At 48.6% G+C, this 18,333-nt stretch overlaps 1 protein-coding gene across 2 annotated transcripts in view; it reads left to right on the forward strand.

The window, feature by feature from the left end:
- ATP10A (ATPase phospholipid transporting 10A (putative)) overlaps positions 1-18,333 on the forward strand; it is a 181,275-nt gene that overhangs the window by 133,718 nt on the left and 29,224 nt on the right. For both annotated transcript variants that reach the window (XM_049706097.1, XM_004271676.4), the window contains 7 exons: positions 636-766; positions 3,178-3,430; positions 6,494-6,711; positions 8,087-8,281; positions 10,733-11,297; positions 16,877-16,980; positions 17,061-17,187. In XM_049706097.1, the coding sequence (XP_049562054.1) occupies positions 636-766; positions 3,178-3,430; positions 6,494-6,711; positions 8,087-8,281; positions 10,733-11,297; positions 16,877-16,980; positions 17,061-17,187 (1,593 nt within the window). The remainder of the gene's footprint in view (positions 1-635; positions 767-3,177; positions 3,431-6,493; positions 6,712-8,086; positions 8,282-10,732; positions 11,298-16,876; positions 16,981-17,060; positions 17,188-18,333) is intronic.

Consider the following 18,333-nt stretch of genomic DNA (forward strand, 5'->3'; position numbering starts at 1 on the left):
AGGGGCTAGCAGTTAGGCTGTGTGCAGCCTGGCGCCCCCAGCTTCTGGTGGCCTCCAAACCGGCATGCTGCTTTGGGAGTGCCTGGCAGGGAAGCGCGTGGACCTCCAGGTAAACGACCTTCACCGTGTCCCGCTCAGCTGCCATCACACACCAGACAGGTGTGACATGGTCTTGGAACTCAGTGGTAAAAGGCACTGGTATACGGGGCATGAAAAGGGCTCTGTCATCATTTAGGTGTGGGGCTCAGTTGAAATAACGAGTGTTGCTGTTGGCTTTTCAGAGTCTGTGAGATGTGAATTTTGAATCTCTAAGCAGGGACAATTACAGGCAGTATTCAGAGCCTATTGAGACTGGTGTTTAGTGAGGCATTGGGAAATTCCTTTCTGGGATTTCTCGTTGGCAGCTACCAGCACACGTCCAATTCCTGTGTTATGACCAGTGGTGCTATTCAGTACCAACGATGGGAAAGGCCGGGGTTGAGGCAGAGTCCAAGTCCCGGGGCCTTCCTTCCAGTGCTCTGATTGTAGTGCCAACAATACCGTGGGCTTTTGCTTTCTTAGGTGGCCAGGTGGGCTCATAAAACCCGATGTACTTGTGTCAGGTGAATGACGTTCCTCTTTGAACTTTGCTACAGGACATGGACTATGGGTGCAGCGCTATCAAGAGAAGAAATCATTATTTGATGTCCCTGAGTCTGACGGCACCTCTTTATCCCCAGTCACAGCTGCAGTTTATTCGTTTTTGACAATGATAATAGTTCTGCAGGTAACAGTACTAAGTTCCATATGACAATTGCTTTACTTTTCTGATGAGAACTTTGAGTCATCATAGTCTGCTAAGAACTTCCCACAAATTCTGCACCTGGGAGGAGCACAGGTTCATCTGACAAATGTGTTACCTTTTGTTTTCCCACCCGACTTATCTAAAGGATCTTTTCTTGGGTGCTTTTCAAGTTAAAATTCTCCTTTTCTATTCTTAAGATTTTTAGGCTCTGAGGGGTCGGTTTTTCCATCATTGGTTCTGTTTTGTTTTTCCACTCAATTACTTCTTTTTTTTTTTAATTAATTTTTATTGGAGTGTAGTTGCTTTACAATGTTGTGTTAGTTTCTACTGTACAGCAAAGTGAATCAGCTATACGTATACCTATATCCACTCTTTTTTGGATTTCCTTCCCAGTTTCTACTGTACAGCAAAGTGAATTGGCTCTACGTATACATATATCCACTCTTTTTTGCATTTCTTTCCCATTTAGGTCACTACAGAGCATTGACTAGAGTTCCCTGTGCTATACAGTAGGTTCTCATTAGTTATATATTTTATATATAGTATCGGTAGTATGTATATGTCAATCCCAGTCTCCCAATTCATCCCACCCCCCCTCCACTCAATTACTTCTTAAAAAAACCTACATTTTTTTCTTAACATCTTTATTGGAGTATAATTGCTTTACAATGGTGTGTTAGTTTCTGCTTTATTAACAAAGTGAATCAGTTACACATATACATATATCCCCATATCTCTTCCCTCTTGCGTCTCCCTCCCTCCCACTCTCCCTATCCTGCTCATCTAGGTGGTCACAAAGCACCGAGCTGATCTCCCTGTGCTATGCGGCTGCTTCCCACTAGCTATCTATTTTACGTTTGGTAGTGTATATATGTCCATGCCACTCTCTCACTTTGTGCCAGCTTACCCTTCCCCCTCCCCGTATCCTCAAGTCCATTCTCTATTAAGTTTGCGTCTTTATTCCTGTCTTAAACCTACATTTTTATTTCAGAATAATTTTAAGGTTTACAGACAAGTTTCAAAAAATAGTACAGAGAGTTCCCATGTGTCCCTCACCCAGTGTGTCTTAATGTGAGCGTATTACATTTCTCTGGTACATTGTCAAAACTGAGAAACCGGGCTTCCCTGGTGGCGCAGTGGTTGAGAGTCCGCCTGCTAATGCAGGGGACACGGATCCGTGCCCCGGTCCGGGAAGATCTCACATGCCGTGGAGCGGCTGGGCCCGTGAGCCATGGCCGCTGAGCCTGTGCGTCCGGAGCCTGTGCTCCGCAGCGGGAGAGGCCACAACAGTGAGAGGCCCGTGTACCGCAAAAAAGAAAAAAAAAACCTGAGAAACCAACTTTGGTACTTTGTCTCAAACAAAAATCCAGACGTCATTCGGATTCTACTAATCTTTCCACTGATGTGCTTTTTCTGTTCCTGGAGTCAACTTAGGATATCACATTGCATTTTGCAGCATTGGTTATTATTATTATTATTAGTTCCCATGCTTCCTGAACAATTCCCCATCACTAACTGAGAATTTATGCCCCCAAAAGCCTGTGAGAGTGGAGAGGGGCAGTGAGCATCTCTGCCACCCTCCTTAGGGACACAGTGAACAGAAGATATTGGCTTAGCCTTTGCCTGGAAGGGGCGTTCTGCTGTCTTATATCACATGTACTTGAGTTCGTCCTGTAGTAGGTGTTGCATTAACATATACTTAAGTTACCCAGAGAACCCAGTTAGTCTGGATGTGATATTCTGAGCCCATAAGTATCAGTTCAATACTGTTACTCCAGAGCTAAAGAAAAAATTAAGCGTTGATTTCATGAAGGTTATTCTTGAATTGTCAAAGCATAACCGTGACTGTTCTTCTCAAAGCCTCTCCCCTCTGCTCTGTATTGTACAAAATCACAGAGATTGTCCTTCAGCACAGAACCAGCCACTGAAAAGACTATCTCTTCTGAGCTGTGGGGTTGTGTCTGCGGGACAGGCAGCTCCTGTCACTGGGAGCCCCGGGACAGCCTGGGTGTGAGGTGACTTTGCTTATGAGGACTCTGACTGTGCCATGTGTTTTGTGTTTCTCTTTTCTCTTTTTCCTCTCCTAGCTTCTCTCAAGCACAACTTAGTAATATGAAAACGCTTGCTTCTATACAAGCCATGGTTTCCATACTTCCAGACACGATAGTGGATTTCCGCTCTGCAGTGGCACCGTAGGCTGTCCTAGTTTAAACTCTTTGCCAATATCCTAATACTCTAACAATACTGACTCTAAGCCAACTTGTTTAAGCTCTGAAAGGTACAGTATAGTCCCTACTTACTTGGGGTTGTAGTTATTTGTCGTTTAGATTGGACTAAATCCGCAGTTCTCGGGTCTTCACAGTCATTCATTCTATGTGCCTTGTGTCTCCTAGGTTTTGATCCCAATTTCCTTGTACGTTTCCATTGAAATTGTTAAAGTATGCCAAGTGTACTTCATTAACCAGGATATAGAGTTGTATGATGAGGAGACAGACTCACAGCTGCAGTGCCGAGCCCTGAACATCACGGAAGACCTAGGGCAGATACAGTATATCTTCTCCGATAAAACTGGCACTTTAACTGAGAATAAGATGGTTTTCCGAAGATGCACTGTGTCTGGCATAGAATATTCTCATGATGCAAATGGTGAGTCTGGGGATGGGGGCTCCCAATCTGGGCAGGACCAGAGAGCTGCTGTATCAGAGTTGCATGCCCACGTGCCTGTGTGTGCGTGCGTGTACACATACACACACACACACAGCTTCAGGGGTTGATGATTTTTGAGGAAGAATAAAACAGAAAGGCTGGCAGAGCAACTCTGGACCAGCATCTATAGAAAAGGCCCCTCCTTATTGCTGATGGCGCCCTGCTTCCTGCACTATCTGCTGTTGTGGGCATCTGCTTAAACACTCATTTTCTGCCAGACAAGCAGAACCAAAGAGGGCAACCTTGAGGAACTCACCTCAGAGGCACCCGGTCTCTGTCACGCCAAGAGGCAAAGAGATGTTTCCTTTGTCACGCATCAGTCTCCTTGTTATCAGCTGCAAATTCTCAGCAGGGCACTGGGCAGTTCATGCTGCTTTCTTTCCTCTGGAATATGACCTCCCAGAGGGAAGTGTCACCTCACTTTGGAATTTAGGCAGTCCCTCCTCCCACCTCTCCTTTTCTCATCCTTGGCTGCCTCCCTCTGTCCCCTCTGAGCACATAGGGGAGCCATCTGCTTCCTAAGTCGAGGGGTGCCTGGAGCCAGCTGCCCACCCAAAACAGGAGGGGGTCCCTGTACCACAGAAGTGTCTCTGGGGCCATCGTACCTCTGAGAGAGAGGGCACCTGCTCTGCAAACAGGACTCCCCTTCTTTCCTGGAACAGCATCTGAGAACATCAAAGAAACCTTGCCACAGAAACAGAAGCAAGTACAGAACAGGGGGACAACATGGGGGCATCAATAGGAAGCTGTTCTTTAGGGGCATTTGGTGGGAAAGATCTGCTGGAAGCACGAGATTTTTGTGAGTTTTATAAAACCAAGAATTATCATGATATCCACTATATCCTCCATGATAAAATGAATCATATTAACAGAAAGCATAGGAGTGTGTCCAATTTGTTTAATGTTTTATTTGCCACTCAAAAAAACCGGTCAGGAACAGTGTCCCATCTGCCCACCTGCCTCCCTCTCTGGCTCCTCCCTTCCCTGACTCCCCAGGCTTGTGCAGAAGAGCTTGGGGGCCTGAAAGCAGACCTCATCCTGCTTATAAAGGAGTCAGAGGACCAGGTCTGAAGTCGGCCTTTGAACTGGAACTGAGGCTCTGGGGGCAGAATCCCAAGTAAGATTACAGAAGGATTTTCACAGTTGTCAGATGCTTACCATAAAACCAAAGGGGTCCATCGCCCCCAGAAGACACAGGAAAGCATTGCTGGGGAAGGTGGAAACAGCCAGGTGTCTCTGCAGCATGTTTTAAAGAAGAGCCGTGATCAGTGACTGACGGGCCCCTGGGCGGGCACCCTTCGCAGCTGCTCGCATGGTCCGACCTCTCAGATATGTTAGTAAAATGAATTCAGGTGGGTTTGACTCTGAGTACTGAGCCCAGCTCACGTGTACCTGAACCGGCTGCACAGACCATGGGCGTGTCCCTCTCTACTTCGTGTCCTGGTGACGGTGCAGGGCCAGGGCCAAGCATCACCTGCTCCTTGTCTCCGTCTTCCCCAAAGAGCCCGAGGGCATCGCTGAGGCCACTGCTGTCTGGTCACAGAGCACAGACGCACCAGCAGCGGCCTGAGGGATGGCCGCTTTCAGGCTAACATCTCATCACTGCTGTGGGAGGGTGGGCGGGCAGATGTGCCCTTGGGAGGCTGACACCGTGCTCATAATGTCCAAGCCTAGGAGCTAGACAGGCCCAGTCCAGGCTTTGCCCTTCCTTGCCATCCACTCACCACCTCACTGCCAGGGGGAAAAGGGGGCAGATGCAGGAGTTTTCTCCTGGAATTAGGAGCTCCCTGAGGTGGAGTCCTGGGGTTGGCAGTTACCCGGCCTGGTGGCCATGGACAGGTGACTTCCCTTTCCTCATCTCTAAAGAAAAGTCTTCCCAAAGAAGATGCTGAGTTCAAGGCCTGGCCCACAGGACAGACCACACCATGGCATGCCCAGACGGGGGGCCCTTCTCTTAGCCCCTCACACGGGCCACCTCCTGTTAGGATGCCTTGTGTTGCCACCCAGCACCGGGCCTGCCCTGGAAGTTCTTAAGAGTTGCTTGTTTGGAGCGAGTGGTCCCTATGGATAGTCTCCTGTTGCTCACATATGATGGAAGAAGCTGAACTAACTGGGCAAAGCCAGGAACACGTGTTGAGAGCCCTTGTTAGCAAGAACAGCAGCGTGGGTGCACTTCTGTGATTCACTGAGAGCCCTGGAGGCCTCAGGGACTGTCGCTCCACGGTGCCCCCTAAGAGCCAGGCACAGCATCACAATCACCGTCTTCTTCAGTGGAGCTCTGCTTGCTGGGTCTGAACACTGGCGGCATTCTTCCACGCTGTACAACCCCAGGAGGATGTGAGCCTCCCTGCTGCTAAGTGCTTCATCCCCACCTGACGTTGAGCAAGGAGCCCTCTCAGGAGAGCACCGTCAACACAGCCTGAGAACCGTTATTTCTGCTTGACTGCAAGGCAGATGCTCAATGCGTGATCTGTCCTGACAGCCCCAGTAAGCAGGTGGCCCTGTGACCCTGGCATGAAGGTCAAAGCCTGGAACCCAGCTACTCTGTGGGCCTCCCAGCCACCTGCCCACCCACCCCATTCACATGGGGGCTCCCCCTGAACAGAGGGGCTGTATGTGGACCCATCTCCACCCACATCTGCTTTTTGTGGGATGGGGTGGCCCCTTTGCCATCACGGGCGGGACCTGAGCTTTGGCATCCCGTGGGCCTGGGTACCATCTCAACCCCCTGCCCCTGCATCCCATGACCTTAACAGATGAGACTCAGTCTTCTCATCTGTGACGTGGGGTTGAGAACATAAGCCCCATCGGGTCCACTGAAGGTGCATGTAAATGAGAACATCCCCCATCCCTCAGTGGAAACCCCTGTCAAACATGGCCTCGCCATCAGAGAGCGAGGGTGGTGAGGGCCCAGGGTGCCCTGCTGGATGCCTTGTGGAACCTAGACCCTTCAGTATCACACACAGCCTCCCCACGATGTCACTTAGTTCCCCTCCCCCACAGCCCGGCGTCTGGCCAGGTACCAGGAAGCAGACTCGGAGGAGGAGGAGGTGGTGCCCAGAGGGGGCTCACTGCCCCAGCGCAGCAGCACCGGGAGCCACCAAAGCATCCGAGTCGTGCATCGGAGCCAGAGCACCAGGTCACACCGGCGCACCAGCAGCCGTGCCGAGGCCAAGAGGGCCAGCATGCTGTCCAAGCACACAGCCTTCAGCAGCCCCATGGTGAGTCCTGCAGCCCTCCTTCCCGCTGTCACCTCCCCCAGTCACCAAAAGTGTCTGTTCTTCACTGGGGAGTTACCTCTGTTCAGTTAGGGGATGTTTTTCTGTCCAGTGCCTTCTTCCCACACTGCTGTATCTTTTCCAAAACACTGATTAGGTCCCCTTACCAGGCGGGGACTGCCGATGACCCAGCCAAGTGGGTGACGGAGAGGAAGTCTGTCCTGCCCTATGAAATGTGTAAAACATCAGGGCAAGATGACAACTGTGCAAAAGCAAAGTCAGATTAAAAAAAAGAAATTTAATTAGATGAACCCAAATCCATCCTTTGCCTTGTCAACCGCCCAAACATTTATGGACCATTCTCATCCGGCAGGGAAATTTCCAGAAGTACGTGAGTGACAACCTCTAAAAGATCCTTTCACTTCTAAAATTTTTGAAGACCAGAGAGGGAGAATCCGTTTTATTCACGTATGGTGACCTCATTCTTTTATGTCCTTCGAAACCCATATAGAAGGTGCCATTTGAATAGAGGTCATCTAGACTTGTGGTCACTGATTGTTGTTGGGTTTACATGGGGCACGTGGGCGGGGAGCTGTCACCCGAGCAGCAGGGAGGCTGTGTTGGAGAAGGTTTTCCTGACATCAATTTCACAATCAATACGGGTTAAGAGTATTTGAAATGTTCCAACTTTCTGACCTAGGAAGTTAGTGATTCAGTGAAAGATTTCTGTGCATAGAAGCTTATCAGTGTGTTATTTACATCAATAAAACAGCGAAAAAATGTACCCAGTGATAAAGGAATGGTCAAATAAATTATGGTATGTCTGTTTTTATGCCGTTAAAAATTATGTTTTCAAATGGCTCTTAAAGGCCTGGTAAAGTTGAGGCAATATAATGTTTTTGGGGAAATGGAAACTGCCAATTTATGTATAAAATATTTTGATTAAAAATGTACATGTATAGAAAAAAGACGAAGGAAAGGCAGAGAAGCATGTTTTTTAAAAAGTATATATTACTGTAAGGTGGTGTGATAGAGATCTGTTACATTTTCCCTACTATTCTCTTATTTTTCCAAATCTTTCTGAGTAAGATATGTTAATTTTATAATAATATATATTCTTGGAGGTATTATTTTATAAAAAGAACATGTGTACCTTCTTATATATAAGAATATATGCATTTCATATGTTAGCTGTATATTCTTATACAATCAAGATTATACATAATTTGTAATTATAAAATGACGTGTGTATATATGAGGTGAAGGTCTGTTTACAGCTTCTAGTAAAATCAAGGTGCCTTACATAGTCAAGCACTAAAAAGGACACTTGGCAGGTCACTGGGTCAGACTGACCCTTCGGCCCTTGTGTTCTTCCCAGGAGAAGGACATAACGCCCGACCCGAAGCTGCTGGAGAAGGTGAGCGAGTGTGACAGGTGCCTGGCCTTTGCAAGGCACCAGGAGCATCCATTGGCCCACCTCTCGCCTGAGCTGTCTGACATTTTCGACTTCTTCATTGCACTCACCATCTGCAACACAGTGGTGGTCACATCCCCGGATCAGCCACGACAAAAGGCAAGTTCTGGAGCATCGTACTGTGAGCCCGCAGAGCCCCTGCCCCTAGGTGTGGCCCCACTGGTGTCAGTCTTCCTGAGAGGGAGCACGCTTCCCTGTCTTGCAGGAGCCCGGTCGCTCAGCACCACTCTCAGGTTTCAGGGGGTGTGCTGGGGGCTTCAGACGGGGCAGGCCAGCTCAGTAGCTCTGTGGTGACATCCTCAGACTGCAGTGGGCAGGTGCTAGGACTGTGGCGAAGAGGGAGAGGGCAGCCAGCCAGAGACAGCTACTGAGCCCAGGATGAGAGGGGCACAGAGCATACAGGCGTGGCCCAAGGTGGGCAGTGGCAAGAGGGTGGCTGCCCTCCATGCTGACCAGAGCCTCAGGGTCCTAGATTCTTACATGAGAGGGGACAGGATGGGCTGGGGCCCAGACTCTGGTAGGAGCCGCCTGGACTTGCATCCTGACGACACTATAAGCTGGTCCCCTCCTGTGTCTTTGGCACCTTGTCTGGGATGTGGGGGTGGTGGTGGGATTCAGGGAAAGGTCTCAGAGTAGAGTTTGGCACATAGTAAATGTATTTGATGTTAATAAAGGCCTTTAACATTGGCGTTCAGGAAGTGGTTGAGAATCAGTGGGAAGTTACTTTGGGTGGTAGAAACATAGCAACACCAAGTTGGGTTTTGTTTGGGTTAACATCAAGGTTCTCTCCAAAGAGAGTAAGGTTTTATATGTGAAAGGAACCTCTATAACTCAAGCGCTCCTCCGGGTGGACCAGGTGGTGTTGCAGGGGGTGGGGTGCACCTAAGCATGGCTGTGCGTCATGCAGCTAGGCAACTTTAAGTGGATACAAATGAAGATGTTCTAGGGCTGATGCACACTATAGGTCTGTACCCTGTCACCCCCACTCTCCCAGACCCCTTCCCCTCCTCCTGGGCCTTCCAGCAGGTTCTGCTGGTGAAGCCATTGTTGTGATGGAGGGTGAACAAGGGGCCCCTGCCCTCTCTGCGGCAGCAACATATCTGGCAGCAATGTGACCCCCCTGTACTCTTTGCTCATACCCCACTGGCCTTTGGAGGCCCCAGTGGGCCTGGCGGATCCCAGGTGGACGGGCTCTGACACTCAGAGAGCACAGGCTTGTGCCATCAGCCCTGGGTGGAGGCTGCTTCCTTTTGCAGTTCACCTCTCAGCAGCCTTGGCATCCCTCGTCTGGCCTCTGGGTTCTTCCGCCACCCTGTTCAGTCCCTCTGGAATACTTCCCTGAAGAGGGGTCTGGTTTCTAGGTTAGACCCTACCTGACTGACCCTAGGCATTGTTGCAATTACTGAATAAGCGAGAGAGACCCCGACATGACTGAGGTGTGTGCCCATGGTCACACATGGAGTGAGTTCCATGTAGGGAGCAGAATCCTCAGACTGCACATGAACGTGTCTCTGGATGCATTTCTGTGCCCACCTGTGGGTGGGTGCCACCTTCAAGGGCATTTGGAGCTAGCAGGAGCTCTGGCATGGCTGTCCGAATCTCCCACTTGGATATGTAGCAATATTTAAAGTCAGTAGAAGACCAAAGAAAAAGCACCTTTATCAAAATTGGTCCCATGTGCCTTGTTTTACCAAATGCCTGACGTTTCTGGAGGCTCTTACTACAATTCACAACTTCAGACCCATGGACAAAATTGCAAAGATTAAGGGGTAACTGTAATTCAGTGGTTTGATTGTTTCAACATTTGCTCTAAATCCATTATCTAGCAGAAAATTAAAATAGGTATATTGTATCATCATTAGCATACAGCACTCATTTAAATAATGTGTTGCTTTGTTGCTCCATATTGAGCTTTTTGAAACTTTAACAATTGTATACATGTCGTTTTGTTGTTTTCAGTCCTCTTTAGAAAATACACAATTTATTGTGATTTTTTAAACATTTGTTTAAGGATTTGGAGCCTGAATTTGCCTATGTATTTCATTTGTTTCGAAAGATTCTTTGGGGTTTGGAAAATTTTGTGTAAATTTAAGTTTTTTATGGACATAATTCAAAGGAATGTATAAATTGGTCTTTTGTTAAATGGTTTTTTTAATTGAAAAAAAAAAAATCCAGGATTCATGCCAGGCAGTGGCAGGCCCACTCCTGGGAAGTTTCTGTAAAGCCATGGGCCACTGCAGTGAGGGGACAGTCCCAAAGCCTTGGGAACCACAGGCCACCCAATGCCCTGAGTCCATCCCGGGCCTTGGTCATTGCTACCCTACAGTCACATGCTGAAAGAGTGAATATGGCAGAACCTGTGTTGAGGTGAAGAGGAAGAGGCCAAGGGATAGTCTCAAGGAAGAAATGCTGACTCTGGTTGCAATTTTCAGTGGGAAATGGGAAATCCGTATTCGGGCCCCCCTGGGGAAGTGGAGGGCGGCCCTAAGGGAGTCAGGGTGAGGGCTCTTGGGAGACACCTAACCTGTCTTCCGACTACTTCCCTGGCAGGTGAGGGTGCGCTTCGAGCTGAAGTCTCCGGTGAAGACGATAGAAGATTTCCTCAGGAGGTTCACGCCCAGCCGCCTGGCCTCGGGCTGCAGCAGCATTGGGAGCATGGCCACCAACAAGTCGGCACACAAGTCCAGCCTCTTGTCCACGCTGGCCAACAACGGCATGCTGTTCCGGCTGGAGGAGAGGCTGGGCCCGCCGGCCCCAGGCCTTGCCAGCAATGGCTACAGCAGCGGGGCAGACGGCTGGGCACCTGAGTGCTCAGCACAGGAGCCTGAGCCCGAGCGGGAGCTGCGCTACGAGGCCGAGAGCCCCGACGAGGCAGCTCTCGTCTACGCCGCCCGCGCCTACAGCTGCGCGCTCGTGGACCGACTGCACGACCAGGTGTCGGTAGAGCTGCCCCACCTGGGCAGGCTCACCTTCGAGCTCCTGCACACGCTGGGCTTCGACTCCATCCGCAAGAGGATGTCAGTGGTGATCCGGCACCCACTCACGGACGAGATCAACGTCTACACCAAGGGGGCCGACTCGGTGGTCATGGACCTCCTGCTGCCCTGCTCCACAGGTACCCTGCTCCCCTCCACTAGCAGCTGCCCACTGCAGGGAGCAGTCCTGAGAAACCAGCCCCTCCCTCCAGTGGAGCTTTGCCTCTCTGGGTGGGCTTTTCCTTGTCTGAAGGGTTTGGACTAGAATTGGGGGGAGGGCCCAGTGCCTGAACCCACCTCAGAAGAATGGGGTTGGGGATTAATGGGGGTGAGGCCTAGCATCAGGTTTAAATCTGGGCAATGCAGGTTAAGAGCTTTTAGATTAGAAGTCCCAGAAGGTTCCTTTCTGCCCTGTGATCGCTTGGACCTTGGGCACCTATGAGGCCCAAGCCATGGTTTTTAGCCCATTTATGGAGTGTTCTCAGGCCACAGCGAGGGCCCAGGTAGTGGGGGCTGCTGGCCTCTGGCCATCTTACAGCCAAGAACCTCCATCTTGGTCTCTTTTGCACTTGACTTCCATGTAACTTTCGGGTTGAAAAAGAGGGGTTCATATACCACTGGTGTAGAGGGTGAAACTTTGTTTAGCAGAAAGGCTTGTACCTCTTTCCAGATACAAATGCTTCTGGGACTTGGAAGGGGGAGGGCCTGGGTCCCCACTAGTAAACCTAGTCACCCCTCCCTCTGTGCCCAGAGGACAAAAGAGGTCACATCTGACCTCCAGGGGGGAGAAGCGGGGTGGATGGCAGATGGCAGATGGGAGAGGGACCACTGCCTGACCCCCACAGCCTCCCTCTCTTCTATATCCTGGAAACAGCTCTGGGTACCACCTGTGGGAAATCCTTACGCTGGGTATGCCCTTCTGGGGCTCTGGAATGGAGCTAGGGGTTACCACTTTGCTTCCCACGGTCCTCTCGCCATGATCTCAGTGCCTCAGAACAGGACTCCAGCTCCAGTTAAGGGAAAGTGCACTGGTGGATCTCTGCAGACAAATCCGTTCTCCTGTCACAGAGCTATCGCCTCCCAAAGGCAGCTGAGCGAATTGCAAATGCGTCTTTGAAAGCGGTTTGCATGGCCTTTCTTGAGGGTGACCTACTCCAGGGCAGGGTTTGCCTTCCTACCCGTGTGTTGGTTCTAGGGTGGATGTAGAACCCAATTTACAGGCTGATTTTGCATTCCAAGAGCCTCCTTCATTCTGAAATTTGATTTTGCATCCATGCAAAAGAAAAACAGATAGGTATGGCAATTATCTGAGCAGATTTTATTCTACTGCAAAAATATCACCTTTATCCTATTCCACAGCCTTGTATTAAAGATAGTTTAATGGACCGCTGTGTTTCAGACTTTACTACATACAGTGGGTCATGGATAAGGTGAAAAGACTGGACCAGCTCTAGCAAGCAAGGGTGGGATGGGATGGCAGGAGAGGCTTACCCCCACCCCAGAGAGAGGGCAGGGAGTCTGCTGAGCTGTTGCAAGGGACACGAGAGCAACCAAGAAGGCTGCAGCAGTGGCCACGCTTGTACTTGGCTGGCAGTGCACTTTTTTTTTTTTTTTTGGCAGTGCACTTTTAAAAATGAGTAGAAAGCCTCAAATTTCTAGATGAAGCACAAACAAACAAAACTTCTATCACTCAGAGTCAGCTTCAAGGTCAAGGGGTGAAGGGAGCCCTTATGCAAGCTGGGGAGCTTCCCAGACCCCTCCACCTGGTCCTGGGAGGAATTAACTACAGGTGAGAAAGAACAAAGCCATGGAACAGACAGGTTCAAAGCACAACATTGCCCAAACCGTGACATTGAAGGGGGCACCTTAAAAATAAGCAGTTTGTGTAGATCTCTGCCTTCCTCTGGGAATTTCCAAGCAGTGTGCACTTCAAATAAGTTTGAATCGGTCAGAGCTACATGTAGACACCAGGCAATTTAAGATTCAGGATGTTCAGAGCCCCCAGTGGTTTCCCAAGAAAGGGGATGGCTCTGGGGTAATCCTGAAGTTATCCACAAGTGACACCCTGACATTGTACATAAATCATTCAACTTTCACTTTGGAGGTGGGGTGGGCAGGGTATGGAGCAGAGCAGGCTTGCAGATGGCCAAGCTGTTCTACCTGTGTGCAGGCGATAAAGTAAGGAGGGCACATGAGTGTCCAACATCTTTCTTCAAAGAGTTCGCAACACTTTTACCAAAAAGGGCACGAGAAGCCTAAGCTGCTGGTGGATGGGGAATGTGTTGTATTTTTGGATGTGCCTATGTCTTGCCTGCCCTGCCACTAGCTTGTGTGGGGTCAAGTAGAAAGCAGGGACTCTACCCCACCCATTACCTTGCAGACCTTGGTTCAAATCCCAAGTCTACATTTATGGGCTGGGGTCACCCTGGACAAGTCACTCCTCCTGTGCCTCAGTTTCCCATCTGTACAAAGGAAATCAGGCTTCTGACCTCACAAGAAGCCCCTGTCCAAGCTCCTAGCACAGTGCTTGGTGTGTTATAGGCATAAAGCATAAGCTGGGTCCCTTTCCCTTCTCTCTGGTTTCTTTTCCTTAAGATTCACTTGCCTGAGGTTCAGTCCAGTGCCATTCTGTGTGGTTTTCCTTCCTTCCTTCCTTCCTTCGTTGGGTCTTCATTGCTGCACGTGGGCTTTTCCTAGTTATGGTGAGCAGGGTCTACTCTTTGTTGTGGTGTGCAGGCCTCTCATTGCGGTGGCTTCTCCCATTGTGGAGCACGGGCCCCAGGCACACAACCTTCAGTAGTTGTGCCACATGGGCTCAGTAGTTGTGGCTTGCGGGCTCCAGAGTGCAGGCTCAGTAGTTGTGGTGCATGGGCTTAGTTGCTCCGCGGCATGTGGGATCCTCCCAGACCAGGGCTCGAACCCGTGTCCCGTGCACTGGCATGCGGATTCTCAACCACTGCGCCGCCAGGGAAGTCCCTGTGTGGTCTTTAAGACACAAAACTTGTGATGGCTCCATCCTCCTCCAAGGGCAAGAATAGAGGGGGAGGGATGGGCAAGATGTGGCGGTCACGGCTTCTCTCCCTGCTGGGCTGGGTGGGCTCCGTCCTGCACAGAAACATGTCAGTGTGGTCTGTGACCGCACCCTTGTCCAGGGCACCCTGCGTCCCCAGTGGCCCACCCTGCCTTCTCTCACTCATTAGTTTTGTTTGGACCAGTGTGGTTAAGGGCAGCATCACAGCCCCTGCATCCTGCTCCTGCTCTGGAATGCAGCCTTCCCCTCCCCCTCTGGACAACTCAAGTACTTTATTACTGTTAATTCCAGAGTCCCTCAGCTAGACATGTCTTTGTTCAAAGAACAGTCAGAATCTGGAATAATGTTATCACAATACCAGGAGTAAATGGTAGTCAAAATTAAGATGACTTTCAGTGTCATCTTTTCAGGAAATTTAAATTCCTATAGCACAATAATCTAGGGCAGTGTTTCCCAACTCTCTCTCTCTTTTTTTCATTATTGCCCCCTTAAGGAGTCTTTTTAGATATTTTTTTTCTAATGGCCCTTCCATGACATTTTAATGCCACAGATATGCTGTATATTTGTTTATGTACTGTACATGTATCTGTGCTTTATGCGTAATAAGATTTTTTGCCTCCAAGGGACCAGTCTTCGGTCTGTTGGGGGCACTGTCTTCTCCATGAAGAGCACAGATCTAGAAGATTAAGAGTGTTTCGTGTGTCAAGGAGCTGACCTGGTTAGTAGACAGCCTTCCCCAGACCAGGGGCCTCACCACTGGAAAGTAGGGTTGCCAGATTTAGCAAAGAAAATATATTGACTGTCTAGTTAAAATTTAATCTCAGATAAACGACAAATAATGTTTTTAGTAAAAGTATGTCCTATGTGCTATTTGGGCATCTTATATTCTTATTTTTTGGAAGGTGTAAATCATTTCTCACCTTTATTCTTTTTTAAAAAAATTATTTTATTGATGTATAAGTTGATTTACAATGTTGTGTTAATTTCTGATGCACAGCAAAGTGCTTGTTATAGTTCCCTGTGCTATACAGTAGGACCTTGTTATTTATCCATTCTATATATCTTTGCATCTGCTAGTCCCAAAACACCCAATCCATACCTCCTCTACCCCTCACCCCCTTGGCAACCACAAATCTGTTCTCTCTCTGTGAGTCTGTTTCTGTTTCATAGATAAGTTCATTTGTGCCATATTTTAGTTTCCATATATGTGATATCATATGGTATTTGTCTTTCTCTGTCCAACTTATTTCACTTAGTACATAATCTCTAGGTCCGTCCATGTTGCTGCAAATGGCATTATTTCTTTTTTTATGGCTGAATAGTATTCCATTGTGTACATATGTATCACAGCTTCTTCATCCATTCCTCTGTTGATGGACACTTAGGTTGCTTCCATGTCTTGGCTATTGTGAATAGTGCTACAGTGAACATTGGGGTGCATGTATCTTTTCGGATTATAGTTTTCTCCAGATATTTGGGCATCTTATATTCTGTCTGGCAACATGACTGGTGTAGGAAGATAGAAACTGCACTTTTAAGTATGACTTTTCCTAAACGGGAAGTTTATGTGCCTCCATTTACACCCACCTCCTGGACGAAAAGATGCCAGATCACTCTTAATGAGGTTTTGTTTATGTGAGATGCTCATTTCAACAAGGGATATTAGAAATAGTCAAAAATGTTATGAGGTTCTTTTTAAAATAACATCTAACTTTTGCTTTAAGTTTTATATTGAACATGTATACTACTGACAAGTAATGAAGCAAGAGGTGGGCTAAATCTACTGATGCAGATGTTTTCTGGGCGCCCTTTCTGGAGGCTGTTGGAGTAAATCACAGTGATGTGACAGGGCGCCTATGACATTCCTGCTTAATGAATTGCAACAAAATTCCTGCTAGCATTCCAATTGCAGCCAGCTACAGTGAGGCAGAATGGGGAGGGCCACATCGTCCTCACTGGCTCTGAAACACATTCACTTCTAACATACTTTTATCACACGAAAACTAAAGTGCCTTCTGCCTTCTCACTAACAATTATTGACCCAAGAACATGGTGGAGTTACGAAGGTGTGTGTCACTTTGCCATGGATTCCACAGTGGTGAGGCTCAGAGTCAGCACTTCTGCAGTCTGGTAATAAACAGCAAGTCTGTTCCACATCTGTGTCTACAGAAAACAGAAAAGGGTGGATGTTTGGAAAAATCTTACTAGCTGATAGCTAATTTCTTAGTTGTTTTGTGTGTGTGTGTGTGTGTGTGTGTGTGTGTGTGTGTGTGTGTGGTTAAAAAAAAACCACAGTATAAATTTACCATCTTAACCAGTTTTAAGTGTACAGTTCAGTAGTGTTGAGTATATTCACATTGGTCTGCAGCAGATCTCCAGAAATTTTCATCTTGCAAAACTGAAGCTCTGTACAAATCCTTTCTCCCCTCCCCCCAGCCCCTGGCAGCCATCATCCTACTTTCTGGCTCTCTGAGTGTGATTACTTTAGAGACCTGAAAATGTGGCTGTTTTCTCTCCCTGGGTGAGAAGAGTACCCAGCTAGAACCTCTGATGGCGCTGAGCTCTCAGCTGCGGAAACTGCATATATGCAAACTCATTTCAACGGGCCAGGTGTCCTGGGAGTCCAGGCCATTTCACTGGGCTCTGTTGTTCTCACTCATCCTTGTTTCTGCTCTTACTCCAACTTAGATGACGCCAGAGGAAGGCATCAAAAGAAGATCTGGAGCAAGACTCAGAACTACCTCAACCTGTATGCTGTGGAGGGCCTGCGCACCTTGTGCATCGCCAAGAGGGTGAGTAGGCGTGGCTTCGTGGAAGGAGCGGGGCCGGCCACGGGGCTCGGCCTGGGTGCTCATCAGCGGCTCTCACCCAGGTTCTGAGTAAGGAAGAGTATGCCTGTTGGCTGCAGAGCCACTTGGAAGCGGAATCCGCCCTGGACAACCGCGAGGAGCTCCTGTTTCAGTCTGCCATTCGCCTGGAGAGGAATCTGCATCTGTTGGGTAATTACACTCTCCAGCGGGCAGGTGCCGCGGGGCCGGGTGGAGTTTGCAGCATCCTGGATGGAGAGGTGCCCTGGCTCTAGTCAGTGGCAGCTCTGCACACTCTAGGCTTGATGAAGGACCCCTCTGGCCTGATGCTAGCGCGGCCCCAGACAGGGCTGTGCTCGATTGAACGTTCTCCCCGTGGCCCATTTCTGGGGCATTCTATTGGTGCCGCCCTGCCAGGCACCACGACAGCGCCCGACTTGCCTCCCCTGAAACCCTGCTTTCCCACCAAAAAATAGAGATGAAGAGCAAGGCTTCTCAACAACTGATGCATTAAAGGATCCCCCCAGCCCCAGGAAACAAACAGAAACCGTTGGACTCAACAGGGCTGCATTTTTACATCTAGTAAATATTTCACAGATTTGATTTGGGTGAAAAAAAAAGGGGGCTCATTCTTACTAAATTGTGCCTGTATTTGCTACTGAGTTCATATTAGTATTTATAAAATTATTTATTGCTTTAGTATTTATTTAATTTATTATTTAAAATATTTATTAATGTACGTATTAAATTAGCTGGATCTTTGTATACATGCTGTCTGTGCTCTCACCAGGGGCTGGTTGTGGCAGTGCTGTGTATACACACTCCCCATCTCATGGTGCTGGTGGTCAGATGATGATACTCTTGGGGCATGAAGATACGGGGGTTCATCTTTCAACAAGAAAGGCCGTAACTCATTTGGCCCCCTTCCTTTATTCCGTTGGGATATCTCTGTATCTACATACTTATATCTAATAGAATAGCTAATATTCAGATATTTAAGAGCACTACATATACATACTTTATGCAATATTCTATTTCGCCTACAGTGTCCTATACGAGGCCATGCACTATTCAAAAAAGCCCAAAGATCCAGAACCCCAGAGGCATCCTGAACGGTACTCAGGAGTTGAATTAAATGAAACACTTGGAAAATGGCTGTGCCTCCTCTAGATTGCCAGGTTTTGATTTCCTGAACTAGGACTGTTCACATCTGGAACATGCTTCTCCAAAAGACACTGTTGATAGACCCGTGGGATGGGAGGGGGTCCGCTGGTTGTCATGGTCCCCCCTCTCTGCAGGGTGTTCTCCCCTGGGACAGTTCTCCTCCCACCAAGCTCT

This window comes from Orcinus orca, chromosome 2 (assembly GCF_937001465.1).
Source record: "Orcinus orca chromosome 2, mOrcOrc1.1, whole genome shotgun sequence".
NCBI classification, from domain to species: Eukaryota; Metazoa; Chordata; class Mammalia; order Artiodactyla; family Delphinidae; genus Orcinus; species Orcinus orca.